The following is a 22485-nucleotide window of genomic DNA, read 5'->3' as shown; positions in this document are numbered from 1 at the left end:
ATGCCAAATTAACTGGCATATGTAAGTATTCACACTTCCACCCTGTGGCAGACTGCATATATTTTGATTGGTTAAATGCATCTCGATTTGGTTGGCATTAATGTTTGTGAGTTTGTGAGCTTGGCAGTAATCAGTAATCACAAATTCAAAGAAAATAGATTGAACAACTTGAACAAATAGAAATGAACAACTCATAACCATTCCGGATGCTTTAAAATTTAATTGCGGAAACCAACATTTTAACATGGTGGGCATTACATTTTACGATATAATTTTCGGCTTATGATTAAAATTTGCTCAACAAAATGATTACAATTAGTTTTTTTCCACCAAAGAAAATAAAATGCATCATTCAGAATAATGCTTGTGGGCAATAGCACGAATGAAAAAGTCTGGGATCAATTTTTAATTGGCCAAAACTAACCCAATAAGTTTTTATGAATTGATTTGACCAACAAATGTTATTTAAGTGCCAGAAAATGTTGTTTTATAATTAGAAATACTGTGGACCATAAAATTTGCGGCACATCAAAAGGTTTTTGTGATTTTCATTTAACCAACGTGCCTGAAATCGATTTCTGAATTGTTCACATTTTATTGCTTAATTAAACCATTTATGCGTTTCTCTGGCTGGCCATTTAATGTAATTAAAATTTTAAAAAAGTCACAGTTGGTGGTCGCCTAGAAAAAATTATATTTTTAAATATTATATTATTTCAGTTACTTGATGTTGTTTTTTGTTCAATGTGACAAAACCGTGAGCAGACATTTTTGAGGAAAAAGGTAATGAATTTTTCAATCATGGCTTACATTAAATTATAGAGCAACATCATTAAATGCATACTTATAAAAAATTAAACTAATTGTGTTTTTTTTTTTTTGCGGGTAAATAATATAACATATATAAAATCGAATTTCCAATTGGATTGGTGGAAAATTGCGCAGTGCAAATATTTGCATGATATGGCAATCAATTTAAATGTTTTATGACTCACTGCTGTTTTCATTTTCGGTTTGGTTGCTATTTGGCTTGTCTACGTTTTTATCTAATTATGGAATATTGAGCTCGACACTGTACACGGCATAATATTTGATTATTCATTAATTTATTAAAAGAGTCAGCCCCTCTGGCCACAATGATTACTCCTTCCTTACTAATATGGGTGATACATCCTTTTTGTTTCGTTTATTCCGTAATTATGTTTAAACTTGTTATTTACACGTAGCCTATAGTAAATTTTGATTTTGTTTAAATATACACATTAAATTGTAATCAATTAGCTTACATAAAGTATATTTACGAGTATGTATAAATGCAATGCTTCCACAATGGCTTGGGATGAAAGAAAATAGTTTGGAAAAAGTCTGAATGAACTAAATGTATCAATTAAGTGAATTAAATGAAGATAAAAATAGCTTTTAGACAGAATTAATAAAATATTCCATGGAAAAGTGAAGGGCTTAAATAAAGTATGAAATAGAGTTAAAGTTATTATAGACATCTTAATTAAGCCATTGCTTGGCATTGCCTATGTTTTGATTAATAGTTTAGAACTGACACACCACATCCACACACTCGCTCTAACACACACGCTCTGGCACACATTTCATGTGGCTGGTTAAATTACTCTACTGACTGGCTGGCTGGTTGTCCTTCGTTCGATCATCTGTGACAGGACCTTTTGGCCCGGACATGCACTGTGGCTTGGCGACAAATGGCGACCGCAGGACATCGTTTTCGCGCCGTGACGGCACTTTCATTGGCGGCACTTTCACTCGTCGACGGTTGTCCTGGCGATGATGGCAGAGCGGCGGCGGTGGCCGAGCATTGTTGACTGTAGCACAGGACGAGGCCCAGCAGCAGGACAATTGTCAGCCAATTGTACTGACAACCGGATGAACCAGTTTGCATTGCCTCCGGATGTTCACCTGAAATTATGGCCCGAACTAATTTCAACTGTATTGCATTGTCTTGAGCTTACTTGTTACAGAATCAGAAAGGGATATACATATGTGTGTAGGGTTGTAGAGTTGTATAAAAGCTAGTTCAAGTCCAACTAGGATGTGTTTTGTATCTAAACATGTATAGTATACATCTCCTTGAGTCAGCGTCCCGTAACTGAATCGACCGTCTTTATTTGATGCGCTCTGTTTGGCCCTAAACAAGTGTTTGTTTATGCAGGCGTTTTCAGTTTCTGTTTGTGTTTGTGTTTATGCATAAATATTTAATTAATGCTGCAGTAGCCCAGAAAGAGCCAAGGGAAATCACCAGACAGCTACCCATACATATTATGTATTTGTGATTCGGTGCCAGCCGAAGCATATGAAATATTTAATCATCAAACCCAAGGACCTCCCAATAATTAGCTAATATCTTTCCAGCCATTGTGGCCATTAATAAATTGATTGTCGAGAAAGATTTATCTCTCTAGTTTCCACATTTCAAAAGCCTACCTCTTGTATTCGATGAGGTGGAGTGTTCCGGCCGTTTAACGACCGAACAAGAGTGATGCTTGATGGTCCTCGAATCTCAAGTGTTTGCACGCGATGCCAACACCACCGACAAGTATTTATAAATAACCCAAAACAATTGCCCATCTGGGCCAACACCTTCAAGGACTTCTGTTTACCTGACCATACACATGTATCAATTACGGAGACGAGAGTCATGTCCTTGTTGCTGATTGAGTTGAATTTTTCAAGCAATTAACTCTGGCTCTTAGGACACTGTATCCCACTACAATTTGCAATCAAACTACACCCACTTGGGCAAAGGGATTTCCATGATGTAATACAGGGCGTATGAGCGATAAGCGAAGGGGTTGCGGTGCGGTTTAATACAGGGCGTATGCGTAATATGGGAATTCGCTGGCTATACACTGGAGATGTAAACAGATTGCGTAGGCCGTTCCATGGGGCTAACCTCCATTCAAATTCAGCTATTGCTATTGCACAACAAGATGGCCAATAAATTTAGATGCCGCATCTAGTTTAGGACCAACACACACTCACACAAGGAGGAATACAAGCACATCACGCATACGCAATGTGGCCCCTCAAATGCGGCACAAGACAATGTATTTGTTGACAGCACTGGAATTATTAATAACGTACGTGGCGCACATAATTCATCATCAGGCCGGAGAGACCGATCCACCCGCCGACCTTTGGCTCCTTCGGATATATAACTTGAATAACTTGAATGTCTTACGAGGCTTGTAGGGCTGGGAAAACACACAAGTCACAAGCTGGCTTAGCCAAACAAAACGTCTGTAGTGCATGGGGCAGGCGGGCCGGGGACAAGGGAAAGAATCTTGCAAAAAATAATACAAAAACCCGCAAAAAAATAGAGAGATAAAACCGAAAAATGGAAACTGAAATATGCAAAATTAGCGCTGATGGATTTTCAGGAAGGAAACCATGCCAAGAGGAGCAGGAAGCCAAGGAAGCAAACCAACTACCAAGTTCTAGACACACACCCACACACACACAGAAACACAGAGAACTCAAGGACGAAGGACTCGCAGCTTCTGAGCTGCATGCACGTAGTTTTGAGTGTTTTTACGAGCGGCTTTGCATACTTTGCCAGTATTTTCACATTTTCTTAAACGCGCTTTGTTTGTGCAGTTTATGCAGGATGTCGGCTGACAGCCACTTGTCCTCTGCTCTCCTTCTTTGCCTTACTTTTTATTTTTTTTTATATTTGTTTGAGTGTATAAGTAAGCAGCCACAAAGCTGCGATTTGGTCGCACTAAGCGCCATTCAATTGCCCGCAAGTTTCATTCAGCTTCACATTTTTTCATCCAGCAACTGGCCTAAATGAATTACACAGTTCATTAGCGCGATTGTTGTGTGCTCAATTGAGCCAGTAAATATTAAATAATTTCCATTATCGAGTGCAAACAAGTGCGAAATACCAGAAACGTTGATTGCCATTAATTTGTAATTTACAAGCCAAGTGGCCAAGTCAAGATTTTCATTTATGGCTAATGTTCTAAACTGTTTAGGCATTTCGATATTATTAATTTATGAAGGTTATAATTGCAATAATATTTTGGCTTGAAGGATAAGCCAAATTGAAAAATATACTCAACTTTAGAGGCTTTCTGCTCTGTCAACTAAAAAGTATTTGTACCACTTCTTTGTATTTTATGTGAGTCTAGCTTAGAAATACTCCACTCGGCAATAATGTATGTTAGAGTGTGTGCTCTTATCCGACCCACTGTCGGAAATGGGTTAAATGGCCTTGCTCCTAGCTGGCTTGCTTTTTCTTGGCTTTTGTTTCGCCTTGCGTGCTTTTCAATTATGCATTAAACCATCGCAGTTGGTTATAAAAACGCTTTGCTGCCGTCGCTTGACACTGTGCACATCCGGTTGCAGTTTGATAAGCATTTTACGGGCTTTATCGCCATGCAACGGCGACGGGCAAAAGGATTTAAGCAAGTAGAATGTCCTGAGCCCATTCCGAGAAGTTGCCCCTGCGGCGGGGCTTTTCCGTTTTTACCCTTTCTCCATTCTCCCTTTCTCTCCATTTCTCCAAGTTTATAAATAAAATGTGCATATGTGACACCCGGCACGCAATGTCAAGGCGGTTGCCGGAACTGGGCGCGGCAGCGAAATACCAGAGCGCGAACAAAAACCGGAAGCCATGCTTTCCCGCCTTCCGCCATCCCCTCTCAGCCATTTTTGCGTCCTTCCTTCGCTTTATTATTGTTTTTGCCACACGTTGCCGCTGCTGGCCAAAAGTTGCACCGCGCCGTTCGCGCTTGTTTTTCATCCTGCGTTGACATTTACGTTGTTGTCATTAATTTTAAGCTGCATGCTTTTTGGCCACCAGCCGGCATTCTCCATTCGAATTACGAGTTTCTAGGAAAACGAGGAGAGAAAAAAACCAACTCCCACCATGTATTTACCTAAGCTGTAAAAAGGGAAAAAGTTTGTGGCAAAATCAGGTGGAAACTTTTCATCGCTTCAGTGGATTTCATAAATTGCACGAGTGTATGATTTATAATATTTGTTTTTAATGAGATTTCCCCAAACAGATTAAAGTAGTTTAAGTCACAACTTATCAGGAGATTGTTATGAATTTCCCTAAATCAGTTTAAACATTTAACGCCAGGCTGTAACTTTTCCTCTGGATAGTATTATCCAACGAAAAACTATAAGAAAGTCCAGAGCAGGTACAAAATATCTTTCTTCAGCAGAAGAACTTTTACGAACTCTCAATTCTTCTTTTATTTTAATCAGTTCAAATGCCTGTCTAAGCCGTTTAGAAGGAACGAGTGTCTCAGTATCAGTCTCAGTCTCAGTCTCAGCATTTCGCATTCAAAATGTAATTTAAAAGTTTTCATTTTCATTTTATTATATACAAACAGAGCCCTGCACACTTATAGGACAGATTACATTCTTTTTTCGTTGCCTTTTATATTCTTGTAGATTTTGTTTTGATTTTATTTGGCACAAAACTATTCCAAAAGTTTTGAATTTAATGCGCAAATACGTATTATGTGCCTCGGCATCTTCATTGCCAGATCCATGCTATATATGTATATATCTGTCCACCATTTGTCTGAATGTAATACATTCTAACAATATTGTCGTTTGTCGCAGTGTCATGTCTCGTTTCGTTTCGTTTAGTTTAGTTTGGTTTCATTTGTTGGAAAGTTTCTGCACTGGCTGGCTGAAATAATAATTGAATGTCACTTGAACGACAAGTTGTGCCCGAGCCGAGGAATCCGGCGAGAAAACTACCAAACAATTTTGTCAAAGTGACAAAATGCCGTACGGAGCCTGCCAGCCAGGATCTGGCCAAAAAACTTGTTTTCACAGGCTTAGGGACAAGCCAGTCTCTTGCCGGCTTTCCCCAGCAAATACTATATATGTATGCATTTTATCAGCGGTTTTTCTGGCTTTTCCGACTTTGTTCTGGAAAAAGCCGGTCTGGCAAGGAAATTTCAATTGAATTTTGAGCGGCTCAAGGGGAATTTTTAATTGAGCACAGAGGCAAATCTCTGGCCCAAAAGCAGACCGCACACATAGTTTTGTCAGTTGCAGCCCAAATTTCCAGCGCCAGCGTCAAAGCCAAAAATCTAAGCCAAAGCCAAAAGCTGTAACCACATTTTAAGTCCCCCGAAAGCGTCTCATATAAATCACGAATGAATTAAGTGTGGCCTGACCTGTTACCACTGGTTTTCCCTTGGATTTTCCCTGCTCTTTGTAGCTTTTTGTGCTTCATTCCCTTGACTTTTTTTTTTTTTTCCTTCCCCCACATTTTGGCCTTTTCCCATTCGTTTTTCTTTGATAAACTTGAGACGTGCGTCCTTGAATGTGTGTGGGCTGCCCGGCTGACTTACTGTTTGCGTAAGTCAGGACCCACAACAAGGATATGGGACTGGGAGCATCCTGGCCTTTGCTTTTCGTCATTTGAGTCATTGCGGTCAAGGCGCCTCCTCTTCCAGGTCCTCATCCTTTGGGGCCTTTGCTGCTTTTCTTTCTGTCTTTAATATGTGGCTGACTGGGTGGCTGAATGGCAGGCGGGATGGCTGGTTGGCTGGCTGGCTGTTTTAATGCTTTATTTGCACGTGTTGACGTTTATCTTGACTCACATTCATACACACTCGAATGGTGCAGAAAGAGATTCATTCCCGTCCAGACCGTTGGATTATCGGAGCGAAAAAGTTAGCAGGCCAAAAGGCCCAAATGGAAATGGCAATTGGTGGCCAGGACTTGGTGGTCCAAAGCAGGAGATTACCCAACAAATTGTCCTGCTAATGTGAAGCACTCGAAAGGAAAAACTTTATAACAAAATAGGAATTAAGCAAAAAGTTGGGTATTCTCAAATATTAATTTAGCTTTAAGATAAAGGATTGAGGATTTCATGATTTATTTAAAGCATTTTTTCTTGATTTTAGAGTAGAATTTTTGTTAGTGTACAGCTCCTTCTGTACAACTGCAAGGCTTCTCTTTTAATGAAATTAATTGAATGCTGCATTCAATTCCACTCGCATCGCCACATCACATGTGCTGCGCCCACGTAATTTAGCAACTGTTTGCTGATTTGTTGAAACGTTGATGCACATTAGGCCACGTATCCTGCGAATATTCCACTATATATATATACTATATATGGGATGTGTGTGTCCTTGACAACGCCTTAGCCTTTGACTTGGTTACGGTTGTGGCTTGGGCCAGGATGGCACACACATGTGGCCGGCGAATGAAAGTTTGTCTATGCATTGGCCCAACGCCTTCAAATCCTGATACCCAGCGTTATCCTGCGCGTGTGTGCCCCTGTATGTGTTGACCTATCAGTTTACGTGCCATTTAGCACTCAATTAAATTCGAACAGCGCAAACACACAGGAAATACCCGAACCAGAAGCAGCCACCGAAGCAAGAGCATTTAAGTAAATGTGCGCTCATCAGCAAGGAGCCGGGCCAGGGCAGGCCAGGGAGGCCATGTCCGGGCCAGGACCAAGGACCTCCAGCAAAAGAATTTGCACTGACAGTCCGGCTATTAATCACGGCAGTGAGCATTTGTTGAAAGCAATTTATTTCGTTATCGAATGGATTTGACCAACTAGATGCTGCTAAAAATTATGCAAGCCAAGCGATATAAAGTAGTCTCATATCCTGTCGTCAGATGCATTTCAAGGATTTTCATTTTAACAGCAGAGATTGTTTCTCAATTAAATGTGTGTGTGTGTGTGCCCTCTGGGTCTCTGGTGCATAATTCTCACTTATCGATCTGCCAAAGATTTTATTATTTAAATTGTGAGTTGCTGCCAGATTGTTTACCCACTTTCAATTTCCATTTCAATTGATTTGTGCGTTTGTCTTTCATCTTTTAGAGTTGCTGGCCTAAAAAGAACATCCTGCTAAGGGCAGATATCACTTGGTTTACTGACTTATCTGACAGACTTCGGCGACCAGCCGACACGTCAGACTTTACGTATACGCAGTGTTGGCCCATCGCGAGAGATTGTTGCCACAGTGCCCTATTGATTTTTGATGCTTGACTGAACCACCACAGTGCGGGGGGAAAAGCTGAACGCGTTTTGCAATTGAGTTTCACCATCCGGGCCGATACAACAAGCAGCCGGCAATCCAATTACTGTTCTGTTTTTGGCCACAAACGCAGACTCCTGCTGATTGGTCGTCTGATTGACTGTCCTACTGAGTGACTGACTGACTGACTGACTGCCTGATTGGCTGGCTGAGTGCCTAAATGATTGCCAAATTAGCCAAAAGTGCACTTAGCATTATGTTGCTCCTTCTGGGGGCTGATAATCCATTTCAATTCATTAGCTACAGGTTGGAGAATTTTTTCTAAAACTGTTGGGCCAAAAAGCAAATACACTTGGAGCTTTAGTTTGTACGGTTTGAAGGAAAACAAAACCATAATTGCACTAATGTATAATTAAGGTATTTTCTTAAAACTTTCAGGAAATTTAAAAGCTTGATTCGGACACCGAATGTAATTGCTGGTTTGCCAAGGGCTGGATTTCTGAGAACCTCAGTTGGCAAAGCAAATTTAAAATGTTACCCTCCAGCCAGGAGAAACTTCAAATGCAATTTGAAACCATTATTATTCAAGGCTTTCAGACGGCTGCTGGTGCTACCAGTCGGCAGGTAACCTAATCCAACCTTCCTTTCATTATCGGACATTTTATAGCAATTTAAAATTCAAGCCCCGGGCCAAGCAAATTCTGGCATTGGGCTGGTGTTTTAAGGGGGTGTGGCCGTGTCCTGTCCACTTAAATTTTAGTTAAAGTTTATGCTGTCAATGTGCGCACCATTGAAACCTGAAACGGTGACAATTTCGGGGCCAAGAACTTTACCGTTTTACCGTTTGCCGTAACAATATGTTGTGGGCGAGTCCTGTTTGAGTATTTGTGTGTGAGTGGCAACTTTGCGAACAAAACTTGCAACTGTAGGAACTCAGAATGGTGGCTAGAGGGTAGGTAGGGTAGTTGATGCATATATATCGCCCGAGTGGAACATGCCGCATGCAGCATACAGCATTCTACCTGTGTGCGTGCTGCGTCAAGAGTTGCAATGTAAGTGGACCCGTTGTATCCTGTATCTATCGCAATCTGCCCCGGCTCCGGCTCCGGCGTCGACCAGCCTCTCGAATCCCTTCCCGGCGTTTAGTTACAGAATTTTGTGGTAAGTAAAACATTGCAGCCCCGAGTCACATGACACACGCACACCGAAGCCCAGGGAAAACCAACCAGCTAACCCGCACAAGTTGCATTCTGGGTCATCCTTGGACAGGCCTCCTGGGAGGTGGGGTAGAGTGGCTGCGAGCTGGGAGCTGAAAGCTGGGAACGGAAACAGGAGCAGGACTATCCAATGCCAACGCCAACGGATGCACGTACCAATATACAGCACTTTATACATATACGAAAAGTGTGTTCTCTGCGGTGCACCTCAAATATTATTACCAGCATTCTTACCGATATTGCCGTGTACAGGACTCTCTCGAGTGATGCGGGGTGGAGCTGTGGCTGTTGCTGCCACTTGCATGCCAACTGGACATGTATTAAGGCCAACTTCAACTCGTTATCCAGCGCCAGGCCACGACGGCCACAGTGGGGTATACCGATTGAACCGTCCAGGAATGGCATCTCCTGAAAGCTACCTCGCGGATCGAACTTTTTCAAGGACTCTCGGTTAAACAATTTGCAAAATATTGAGATATCCCAAGATGATTGATAAATATATATGCTAGCTATATAGCTTTTATTTAAAAATATTGATTTTTTGGGGCAAGTTCCTCCACATTCTTGAGTCGTTGCAATCTGATTTTCTTTAAATAAACTTTTAATGCAGTTTAAGGTAAACGAGTTGAAATTGATTGCAGAAAGTTGCATGGTGGTTGGAGTGGAGGAGAAACAATGACATATTTACACATGCTGGGATCTTGAAAAAAAAATAAACCATCCAGAAAGTTCAGGCTACATAATGAAATATTACGAATATATTGCAAATATGCAAGGCAAAATGTTGAAATACAATTACGAAAAATAAGTTTGTGTGCAGTGAATGCTCGGTATGTTGTACGCATACAAACGTGAGTATTTTTATTTAATTTTTGTTGCAAGTGCATTTGTTTTTGTTTTTGTTGTGTTGCTGTTGCTGCCGCTGCACTGTTCTGTGAAGCGCTCTTGAAACTTTGTGCAGAACACGCAGCCGAGCGCTTAATTTGCAACATTTCTTTGTCACAGGCATAAGAACAAGAGTAACAGCAACGGCAACGGGAGTGGCAACAATAGCAGCAACAACAATTGCAACTGCAGCTACATGTTGTCGTTGGCACGCCTTAAAGGCGGCAACAGAAAAAGCACCAACAGAAACAGCAGCGACGACAACAACGCCAACTCGACCATTGTAAATAAGATGTAATAATTTTAAATCGCAAAAAACCTAACAAAAACAAAAAATAAAATAAAGCACAAGGGTCGGACAGATGCTGTGACAAAGGGGTAATATGGAGAAGGGTGGCTTTGGAGTCCTTTTTTCAAGGCACGAGGGTGGCACATGTCTGAGTGCAAAGAAGCTGAAAACAAGTTGCCGGGATTAGCTGCTATCCGACGTGGCAAATACCTGGCTAAGTTGTTGAAGGCTCTGAGCTATATTTGTTGTAGGACTTAGGTTTTAAGTGCAAGCCTTAAGCCATTTTAAATATTTAAATCCTCCATTTAATTACCAAAAATAATTGAAATTAAATATCAGTCGTTTCTAACGTTTAAAACAAAATTGTATCTTCTTGAGATGCCAAACTCATGATTAAGGCCAATAATGCATATAATAAATTATTATAGCCACTAAATCCTGGTTAAACTCTCTGCTTTAGAGTATGCTGAATAAAACCCCTTTAAGCCACGAATGGGGGAGCTTACCGTACCGTCATCATTGGCGCACACACGCACACACACACACTGGCACAATGCATGTTGCAATTGACAGCGGAATGGCAGGCAAAAGGCGCAGCTGCACACACACACACGAGCACAAGAAAAGTGAGGCAACTGGGAAATGGCAAGGCGTCCTTTAGAAGCCCACTCCTTAGCCCCCTCCTTCGGCCAAAGCCCCCTCGTTTCCTGAAAGAGCGGTAGCAGCTGCTGCTCGTGGCCAAAAAACCGTTTCGTAATTAAGTGCTGCCGGCAAAGTGCGGCTCGTATGTGTACAAGCCAGTGGCGTAAGCGAGTAGGGGGAGGGCTGCACCACCAAGCCCCCAGTAACCCACCACCGCATCCCCTCAAGAATGTTGCACAACATAATTTTGTTAGAGTTTAAAGGTATGAAAAAAAGACTTCTTTGTAGCCGTATATTTTATGCATAGAATTTCATATAAATATTTTTCTTCACACTCTATCCCCCTGCCAAAAAAAATCCAGCTTACGCCACTGGGCTTATACAGTGTTCACTTGGCTATCGGTCGTGGGTAATGAGAGGCTCTCGGCTGTGGGCGTGGTCGGGGGCAGAGATCCCTGCTTAGCCATTTGTTTGCTTATTTAAGTTTCAGTTTTTCTTTCGTTTTTTTTCTCACACGTTTTTCACTCTCCACGCTGAATGCAATATTTTCTTATATTTTTTTTTTTGGAGAACTTTAAATTGGAAATTCCTGGCAACAAATGCAAGTATCCCCTGGGTTCATTATCAACCAATGGTTGACCCACCGGGGTCTTACTCATAGAACTTTGCCGCTGCCGGATTCTCAAACTTGAAACTCGGGACATGGCTGAAATTGAAAGACCGAACAAATTGGAAATGCAACTTTCAATGGGTTAAGTCGGTGACACATCGATATCAGATGACTTCGATTACTAATTTGAAAACGATAGTAATATCTGAAATCAGAGGCGGCTTTGAAATTTCATTCAACATTCATCAGGGCAGGCCTTGAATTCTTGTGAATTTTTATTGTCAAAAAATATTTGAGAGTCCTTGTTAATTTTCAAACAAAAAGGGAGAAAAGTCTGAAAAAATGCATATGTGGCATATGTGGGAACATACACGCAATAATCAGGACATGCCAGAAAACATCCGTGGTAGTTCCATGGATGAGGATATGTCTGCTTCGGACGACGATGACGCCGTCCTCAAGTTCAATGTAAAATATGGCAATTTAAGGAAGAAGATTTACGTTCTTCGGGAAAAAACTGTAGCCGCATTGCAACAAGCCATTTTCGGACATTTCAATGTGCATCCAAAATACCAGATACTTTGTGGATGCGGCCTGGTTGACGCAGACTCCGATGAGGTTTCCAAAAAACCCCTTAACAGCCTCAGCCTCTCATCAAATAATTGTATAGATGTTGCTGACAAGTACAACAAAATAACCATTGAGATCCAGGACGAGACCAATAATAAGACTATCACCTTGAGGATGTCAAATTCAACCACTGTACAAGAATTGAAGCATAACTTCTATTGCATTACCAATATACCGGTCCGGTTCCAGGAGTGGTCAGAATTCCCCAAGGTCGTCCACTCAGATACCCCGCTCTGGAAAGCTGGATTTGGATCGGTTGAGAAAGTCCTTCTGAAGGTAAGCCGCTCCGAGGATCAGTCTCAGTTCAACACAACCAGTTCGGCCGATGAGGCTGCTACCGATTCGGAGACTGATTCGGATTTGGACAATGACGGGTCGGAATCGGATACAATAAGCTTGCTTGGTTGGAAATCGACAAATGTGTCAAACTCATCTTCGGAGAATTCTTTGATTGGGAATGATCCTACCTTAGTGGACCTTCATGAAGGCACTACATTGTTTGTTCAGAACTACAAGTTGCGTTTTGGAGAGCCTATGATTGATTTCTATATCGGCGACTTGAGAGACGCCTTCAAGGAGACATTCGTTCAAACTGAAAATGTAGGTATCCTTCCACAAAAATGTATATAGATTTTAAATCACTTATTTTATTTTTCAGAAAAAACTGTTAGCCATTTATTTGCATCATTGTGATAGCATTTTGACCAATATTTTCTGCCACAACGTTCTGAAGAATGAAATGATTCAGTGGATTTTCAAGAAGCTATTTATTGTTTACGGCTGGGACTTGACCAAGGAAACGAAGGGGGAAAGTCATTTTTTTAACGAGTTGAAGGATGTGATTAGTCCAAATGCATGTACAACTGCTGAAAACATGTGTCTGGACAAGCTGCCGGCTTTCCTGATGGTCCGTAAGGAAGTTGCGACGAAACGAACTTTCATTTCCGTGGTTCATGGCGATCTCGGAGTCGAAGAATTGCAGACACGTTTGCTAGAGCAATATGAACTACTGACCGGTCTGGACTAAGATTCAAATTTATAAAAATTTTCAAATTAATAAATATCTTCATATCAAAGGAGAGTTTACAATTTTCCAAGCTTTTGAATTTTCACCAATTCCACCAATAGTAATAGGAATTTATCCCCCATATACATACGGTTTTATATAAATGGCTGAGCCATTTGGTTGAAAAAGTAAGCACCGCCCAACCAAGCTTATACAAAAACATTTTCAACAAACGAGGAAAAAGTGTTCAGAGCTTTTTTAGTTAGCACCGAGCGTTTATTTTCAATTTGCTAGCGAATTATTCTCACACCCTTGTGTGGCATGCAAGCCACGTTTTGCTCCCCTCTTAGCCATATAGCCATTGTTTAAGCCGGCTGCTATATTTTAAGGTTATTTGCAGACCCTAGTCCGCGGCCTTTTTTGTTTCTGTTCCAGGGTAAGAGCATTTCTTGCTGCCTTTTTAGTTTTTTTCTTCTACATACAACTGCTTGTGCTTTCTGCTTTCCTGTTCCTATTCCACTGGCGGCGTTAAGCAGCTTACCAAAGCGCTGCCAACCGACATAAATTAAAATGGCCAACGCTGCATCCGCTTTACACGCACACATGAAAACATGGACACACACACACGAATATATATGTAGGTGCCACACCTTTGGCTTTGCTTGCCACTCGTTTTGTTCATTTGCGTGGCAAACAAATCGCTCGAGCGGCAACAAATTGAGTTTCTTTATGATGTCCCATTTGGCGTGTGCAGGTGTACGGATCACTTTTCGTATGTGTAATATACACTGAGAAAAACTAAACTATCTTTCATTTACAACCCAAGCCGTCTAGAAATCCAAAGAGCTTTTTTTGGAACTTCTAAACTCTAACATTACTACCTTAAGCCACTCATTTCTTTCTCTGTACTGTGTGGGTGTATTCTTATTTGTACAAATGTCTTGACGCTTAGATGTTGGTTTTTGGGACAGTTTGCCAAATGATTTTTCATCGCGCCCTTTTTGGCTTTTCTGGGACCGACTTTGCCATCTGCTTGGCCGCCGGCAAATAATTTCTTATATCAATCACAATTAATTATGCAACCCATCGGAGCATGTTGGGGTGTCTGGATGTGTCTGGGTTACCTTTAGGTGATATAAGTCCCATCATTTTTCCTTATTAGATTATTTATGCAAAGGTGCGCAAAACGCAAAGTTCTACAAAATAGAATTTTTGTAGACAAAATCTGCACTGCAACACTAACATGACTTCGAAAATATTCCACATTTTAAGGCCCCACTATCATGGAGTTTATCAAAATATACAAACTGGTCCTTCTTTAAAAGGTTTCCTGAGAAATTTAGGGATTGTGTAGTTTCATTCGACCGCCAGATCTCAAGGCGTTCACATCTTTATTTATTAAGTTTGTTTTTTATTTTTATTTTATCTATTTTTATATTTTTTTTTCATCTATATTTTTTATTTGATTTTTTGAGTCATGGTCGGCTTCCTTTCCATGGGCGCCTACCTCTTTTTATTTATTTTTATAAATTTTATTTTGTTGTTTGAGTCATGGTCCTCTAATACGCATTTCCCGAAATCTCCCGCCTGTTTTTATTTATTTTTATAAATTTTATTTTGTTGTTTGAGTCATGGTCCTCTAATACGCATTTCCCGAAATCTCCCGCCTGTTTTTATTTATTTTTATAAATTTTATTATGTTTTTGAGTCATGGTCCTCTAATACCCATTTCCCATAATCTCCCGCCAGTTTTTATTTATTTTTATAAATTTAATTTTGTTTTTTGAGTCATGGTCCTCGAACGGCCTCCTTCATGATCGACTCCTGGTTCTCATTTATTTTTATAAATTTTATTTTGTTTTTTTGAGTCATGGTCCTCTAATTTTCCAAAATCTCCCACCTGTTTTTATTTATTTTTATAAATTTTATTTTGTTTTTTGAGTCATGGTCCTCTAATTTCCATTTCCCGAAATCTCCCGCCTGTTTTTATTTATTTTTATAAATTTAATTTTGTTTTTTGAGTCATGGTCCTCGAACGGCCTCCTTCATGATCGACTCCTGGTTCTCATTTATTTTTATAAATTTTATTTTGTTTTCCTCTAATCATGGTCCTCTAATTTTCCAAAATCTCCCACCTGTTTTTATTTATTTTTATAAATTTTATTTTGTTTTTTGAGTCATGGTCCTCTAATTTCCATTTCCCGAAATCTCCCGCCTGTTTTTATTTATTTTTATAAATTTTATTTTGTTTTATGAGTTATGATCCTCTAAAGGCCTCATCCATGATCGCCTCCTGGTGCTGATTTATTTTTATAAATTATATTTTGTTTTTTGAGTCATGGTCCTCTAATATGCATTTTCCGAAATCTCCCGCCTGATTTTATTTATTTTTATACATTTTTTTTTTGAGTCATGGTCCTCTAAAGGCCTCTTCCATGATCGCCTCCTGGTTCTGATTTATTTTTATAAATTTTATTTTGTTTTTTTGAGTCATGGTCCTTAAATTTTCCGAAATCTCCCGCCTGATTTTATTTATTTTTATAAATTTTTTTTTTTGAGTCATAGTCCTCTAACACCAATTTCCCGAAATCTCCCGCTTGTTTTTATTTATTTTTATACATTTTATTTTGTTTTTTGAGTCATGGTCCTCTGAAGGCCTCCTCCATGATCGCCTCCTGGTTCTCATTTATTTTTATAAATTTTATTTTGTTTTTGAGTCATAGTTCTCTAATACCCATTTCCCATAATCTCCCGCCAGTTTTTATTTATTTTTATAAATTTTATTTTGTTTTTTGAGTCATGGTCCTCTAACGGCCTCCTTCATGATCGACTCCTGGTTCTCATTTATTTTTATAAATTTTATTTTGTTTTTTTGAGTCATGGTCCTCTAATTTTCCAAAATCTCCCACCTGTTTTTATTTATTTTTATAAATTTAATTTTGTTTTTTGATTCATGGTCCTCTAAAGGCCTCCTCTATGATCGCCTGCTTCATCATTATCCTACTTTTACTCATATTTAAAAAAATATTTCATGGTGCTTCAGTTTCATTTATTATACCTCCATCGCAGATTCATCATTCTTCTTATTTATTGTTTTATTTTTTCTTATTTCCATTAGTTTTTTATTATTTCGAGACGAATCATAGTGTCTTCCTTTTATGCTTAGATATGTGTTTGTTACCCATTAAGTATGCATTGCAGAAAATAAAAAAAAAACGGAGGCAGCGGTAATGGCGCGTAATGAAGTGAAAATTGTCCTTAAGCGTCAATTTGTGGAAGACGAGGATGTCGATGAGACACCGAAAGGTCCTTCCCGTTTGCTGCGGTTGGCGGTGTAGCCCGATAATTTGATGCTTGCCGATGCGCGATAAATATAATTTGTTGCACGTCATGTGTATTAACTTTTTGCCGACACTGTCTGGCACTTGCCCCGAAGGACATCGATGCAGTGGCGCACGGCATAACGCAACCGGGCGGCTCCTTCTCGGAATTTCCCGTTACCAAGATATTTGCTGACTATCCTGCCCAGCGACTATCCCCCCGGTGGGCGTCTCATGTGTGCTGACCCCGCCCACAAATTGTAATTAAAATTGCATAGCTAAATTGATTATGTACATAATACAGCAATTTATATATATATTTTTTTTGCTTTTGTTATGACGGTGGCGAAGGGGCCAAGTATCTGTAGTTGGCAGTAAGTAATTTCCAGTGGGTCTCCAAAAGTTTGCCAAGTGGAAATTTTTAATTAAAAGCAAATGCTTTTCAGTTTTTTGGTGAAAATTTCTGTATCAGCTGGCTGGCTGCAAGATAGCGTAGAGCTGCAGAGATGCCTCGCCTTTGACACTGCTCCTGGGCTGTGGTTTTGGGTTCTTTGTACATCCGCCGACGGATATCCAGCCTTCAATTAAGCAACTGACCGCCAAAAGTTCGCTTTCACCTTTGGTGAGCAAAATTCCCCCGACAGGAACAGAGTCAGAACGGCCGGATTATGGCATTCAATCTGGGCAAGATTGCAGTTGCCGGCGGCGTCGGCGATGTGATAAGCAAAAACATAAGCATTTGTTTGTGCAGCACAATAACTCTACATCCTGTGTCCTGCTTCCTGCCACACGTCGTGTTCGTTTTCACCTGGGATGCATATTCGCAAACTGGCAAACAAAAAATATGGAAAGTCGGGCAACTCTGCATGTTTCAATTTTGAATATGTTGCACGTTTTTTCCCGCAGTCTCTTCCTCGCGGAAAAATGGAAATGCACTCGTGAAAAAAATAGAAATAAAATGCTGTGCATGCATCACTGATTCGCGAAGGGAGGAGGCCAGTGTCAGTTCTGGAAATAGACCTGTGAGTGAAAACACCGACCCGCCAGCGGATTGGTATCAATCTGCGAAACAACTGGCTGAGTTCATATTTCATTTTAGGCATTTTTTGCGGACGATTCAAAGAGTAAATAGACACTGACTGACTTTCCGTTTAATTTTAATCAAAAAAGTCAGACTTCAGGGAGTCTTTTTGTTTCTAAAGTTCACAACAAGGTTGTAAGATCAATTCTAAAGGAACAGTGTCAATAGCAGAACTAACAAGGATTGAAGGTTACAAAAGGCATCACAACAAATGCATTTTATTGTTTATACTCCCTAGAAGGTGCATCTATGCATATATTGACTGACACAGGCATTCAAAGAAATTCCGATGCGAATGTTGAATTTCAATTAGAATTGAGTTTTATTGTTTTTTCTGTCATTTCACTGGCTGGAATGCTTGTCTCCCCATTCAACTTTGTGTCCGGTATGTCCCCTAGACTGAATATTAAATGAATATGTGCGTCCGTTTGTTTGTGTTTTCAATAACTAGCGAATGCTGTGCATTTCATAATTGAATTGCGAGCATAAATTGGCATTTAATTAATAAAGCAAATGCAATTTTTGGCGCTGCCTGCCAGCAACAGCAGCCGTCGCCGCATCCCCAAAACGAAATAACTCCAATAAACACCAGCGAGTCCTGTCTGGCAGACAAATTACCATTTAGCCAGTACGACACTTGGACAGCTCCTGACAGCACATAATCTGAGGGGTAGACGACGTAACTAACGGTTTTCGGTTCGTTTGAAATAATCAAAGCGCCCAACAAATGAATGTGTCACCTGTACACAAAAAGCCAAAGCTGCACAGCAGGTCCTTCGGCCTGTCGTGTCCTCCTGCCAGGCTATAAGAGTGGTCATAAGAGCCGTCGGGGCAATAAAGCCAAAACCAAAGGTAAAAGCCAAAAGGCGAAAGGAGAAGCAACACCAGGACCAGCCCCAGCTCCAGGACCAGCTCTAATACGAACGGCAAAAACATCATCATCGCCAAACAAAAGCTGCCAGCAAATTGAGGCATACTGGCAATAGAAATAAACAAACATATATGTACACGAAGGAGTGGGTTTGGAAATTAAAGTTTATGCCTAGAGTATTCATGAATTTCGTGTTTATGAACTACGTGAGCTGCACTGAGAGAATAATAAGGTAAATTTAAATTCGAAAATAGCTAAACCAATGAGGGTTTATGTGAGACCCCATACTTGTAAAGCTGAAAACCCAAAGGATCTAATTCCAACTCCAAGCTAAGTTGATTAACGACTTTTAATTTCTCCCCATGCACCTTCGTTTCTATTAGTCCCTGGAAATTTCATTAGTCGCGGAGTAAACACACCTTGGGTCCTGATGTCCTGGCTTAACTCGGTTAATATGCTTGCTGTGAAATAGAATTCGCAAAAGGAATCCACGTATAAATACAGACATTCACATCCCACCCTGACGAAGGACCAAGGACCAACATATTGGGGCAGGGTGCTTAGTGGCCAGCGGAAATGCCTTGGCAAGCGGAAGTGAAAGTCTACTGGCCAGGAGTCCAGGACAGTCAAGACTCTAGGCTACGGGAGTTCAAGCGTGTTAGAGTCTAGGAGTCCACAAGGTCCTGGCTGTGACATTTACTATACACTTCAGCTCACTCGATGCTCGACTGAATGATTGATGCCTTTTATTCGTTTTCACAATTTGCGCAAAAACTTGATTTTCAAATCACATTCGTTAAAATCCCCAGAGCGACCCGGGGCGATTCAATAGCAAAGGGAATTAGAATGGGACTGGGAATGGGAATTCCAAATGGCAGAATGGCTGAACGGGGATTCGGATTGGGAATGGAAATGTGTCCGGGATATGACATTAAAGCCAAAACCAACATTATGCTACCGCTACTCCTGCTCGTCCTGCCTCCTGGCATGTGACAAATTTGGAAATGACAAAATACACGATGAAAAATGCTCACCCAAAGCAGGATAATCGACATTTTTTTTCACCGACATTCCGACCAATTGTTTTTTGCCCACGTTTTTTGTGTGTTTGTAGGTAGTCCTGGCTGGATGGCTGCCTGGCTGCCGTTCTCGATTGTCATAATTGAGTTTGCGATGCCCTCAATTGGAATTGTAGTGTTCGGAATGGGTACGTACAAAAAATTGAGTTCAGTCTAGCTACTTAACCCCACTGCCCACTGCCCCCAGCCAGTTGCCACGCCTCCCAAAAATCACATACACGCCAGGACAGAAATTGAAAATGAAAATTTAATTAAATTTTGATATCCGTTTTGGCCATAAATGAGTTCAGCTCTAATTTTTAGCCAGCCCCGGCACAGACTTCGTTCCACAGTTATCCTGTCCAGTTGGGGTCACATTAAAACTTGATTTCAATTGAAAATTCAAATGGGATCAGGGATTTCATGGAGGTGGTAGTGGAAGCGAAGGGCGTGGCCATATGATGGCAATGAGTGCAACCGACCAGCCACATTGATAGAGAGCCAATATGCCGGGTTGACTTTGCAACAGCGCCAGGACACAGCGTCCTTTGAGATTAGCCATGGCAGATTGCAGAAGTTGACTCTGTTGCTGCTACTGCTACATGGAGAGAAAATAGTGAAAAGATTTACATTTCTTGGTACAGAGAGGGATTGCAGAGTGAAGTTGAAAGGTAAACTTATACCATAATTATAAGTTGTTTTGGAAACTCTATTGAAAAAATTTTTTTCAAGGTCCTTTCATCCTAAAAATTATAGCCTAAAAATTATAGTATATATATATTTATAAAAGAAATCAAAAAATGTATTTTTTCCAGTGCCTTTTTGTTGCATCTGCTGTTGGTCTGATTATACTCCTGCCCAGTGACCTGAAGTGGCAGGAGCGTCCTGACTTTCGATTAGTTTGTTTGCTTCAACTCAGCTGCAAACGTGTCCCATCACCCGGTAGCTACTTGGACAGAAGCTAATTTTCCGTAACTTTTATTTTCCTAATCCCCGCCAGACCTTGTAGTCCGCTGCAGCTAATTGAATCTTGTCAAGTGCACCAGTTGCACTAATTTAAATCTTTTATAAATGGTCTTATCTGGCTGAAATATGTACTCTTTGGCAGCTTAGGCCTTTTGCGAAACTAAATTACTCCCTCCAAGTCCAAGGCAGTTTTGATATATAAGCTCATGGGTCTTTGGAGACCGATTAACATAAATAATTAGATTTGGGTCAAGTCGGGCGGCAATAACGCAGTCGTATATATATGGCCAGAACAATAGCCTGAAAAGCTGGCCGGCCGACTGAGCACTTTGGGCCCAATAGTGCAGCGGCTTAGGCTGACCTCAAAATACAAATACAGAAACATACACACACACACAGGTCCTGAACAATAGGTTTTTCCACGAAATTAGCTTTTGGCATAAATCTTTCGTAAATATTCGAGGTATAGCTGCCCAAAGGTCCTGGCAACAAATGAGATGGCCAGTGGCGAAGGGGTGGGGGGGCTAACCAGGTGTGTACAATTTTCATAGGTGTGTGCGTCTCTTAGAATCGCTTTGTTTGAGTGTGGGTTAAGTAGCCATAGTTTACTCGCCAGCAGCCATTTTTACTCAAACACCATTTTTCTTAGATTACACAGAAACAAAAGGAAAACTTTTTAAAGTAACTTATAGTGTTTAAATTATAAAATAATTATAAACATGATATATTTATTAAAAATTTAATTAAAAAAAAAAATAATCTTGAAAAAGTCTTTTCAACTTTACATTACTAATCCATCTAAAACCCATTTTTTGACACTATAAACTTTTTCCTAACTGCAGGAATGTGTGGGTGCGTGTGGCCTGCGGTTTTTGAGGTTGAATCTGACCACAGACCCCGCCCCAGATGCCTTACCCCTAGATATACCCTGGCAACGAAATTAATCTCGTAAAATGTGCCAAAGTAAAAATGCAAAAGCGAAGCGAAGAAAGAAAACAAAGGACCTGCAATGAGCCTTCAGAGGTTAAATCGGAAGCGTAACTATGACAGCCTGGGCCACCCACAAAATCCGACACCCCAGTCCCAAAAGACCTCCACCCCTCTCACAGGCCACATATGTCACGGCAAAGTTTCGTATGCTTCTGCTCATGTAATTTATCAGTAAATTAAGCAATTTATTTTATTTATTCCATTACGTAAATCATGCAATTTGGCCCCGATTTCATCATAGGTCGAACACAGGCAACAATTTTCTGCCAACGGCAGCGATTTCTGGCCAGGATTTACATGCTCCTGCTGCTGCTGAGGGGCCGAGGCTGAAACTCCAAGTTGTTTTTACCTACACGCTTTGGTAATTTTATTAAAATCACTTCGAGTGGCGGGCTCAATTTATATATACGTATATGGAATTCGGTTTTTGGGGACTCTGGCACGCAGTGCGCCCATAAAAGCTAACCTAATGGGCTGGGCTACAGGATACAGGATATGGCATAGGGAAGCTGAATACACAGGCAGCAACACTGATATCCATCCGCCCACGTACGTACGTACGTCAAAACTTGGCTAGAAAATGTATGAATCTAATAAACAAAAGCCGTATATTATTAGCTGCGGATTTGTTTGCTAACCCAGGACTTCCCCGCCTCGCTTCCCTTTACGGCTGCGAAGGAGTTATCCTTTCGACTACACTTATGAGCTGGCTCTGTTCTTCTGACTCTCTGGCTTTGCTTGTGGCTGTGGTTAAAACTAGTTCATATTTGCTTGCACAGAAAAAAAATAATACCTTAGAAAGGCAACCTTGTTGAATAAGAAATCTTTAAAAATGTTTTTAAAGTAGTTAGATGTTCTATAATCCAATCAGTGACTTCTTAGCCTATTAATGAACAACAACGTTAATCAAATAT

General features: G+C 40.5%; 2 protein-coding genes across 3 annotated transcripts in view; one reads left to right on the top strand and one right to left on the bottom strand.

Annotated features, from left to right (window-relative positions):
• Window positions 1-1490: 1490 nt before the first annotated feature.
• dpr6 (defective proboscis extension response 6) overlaps window positions 1491-22485 on the bottom strand; it is a 74802-nt gene continuing 53807 nt past the window's right edge. The window contains exon 7 of one of the 2 annotated variants that reach the window (XM_043214124.2): window positions 1491-1947. In XM_043214124.2, coding sequence (XP_043070059.1) covers window positions 1664-1947 — 284 coding nt within the window. In that variant the 3' untranslated portion in view covers window positions 1491-1663. The remainder of the gene's footprint in view (window positions 1948-22485) is intronic. The other variant, XM_043214125.2, reaches the window with a different exon arrangement.
• LOC108133548 (FAS-associated factor 1-like) lies at window positions 11893-13355 on the top strand. Its single transcript, XM_017253526.3, has 2 exons — window positions 11893-12879; window positions 12938-13355. The coding sequence occupies exons 1-2, from the start codon at window positions 11992-11994 to the stop codon at window positions 13304-13306; spliced, it is 1257 nt and encodes a 418-aa protein (XP_017109015.2). The 5' UTR covers window positions 11893-11991; the 3' UTR covers window positions 13307-13355.

Source organism: Drosophila bipectinata, chromosome 3L (assembly GCF_030179905.1).
Source record: "Drosophila bipectinata strain 14024-0381.07 chromosome 3L, DbipHiC1v2, whole genome shotgun sequence".
NCBI classification, from domain to species: domain Eukaryota; kingdom Metazoa; phylum Arthropoda; class Insecta; order Diptera; family Drosophilidae; genus Drosophila; species Drosophila bipectinata.
Note: the sequence above shows the minus strand (reverse complement) of the source record. Positions and strands in the feature narration are given on the sequence as shown.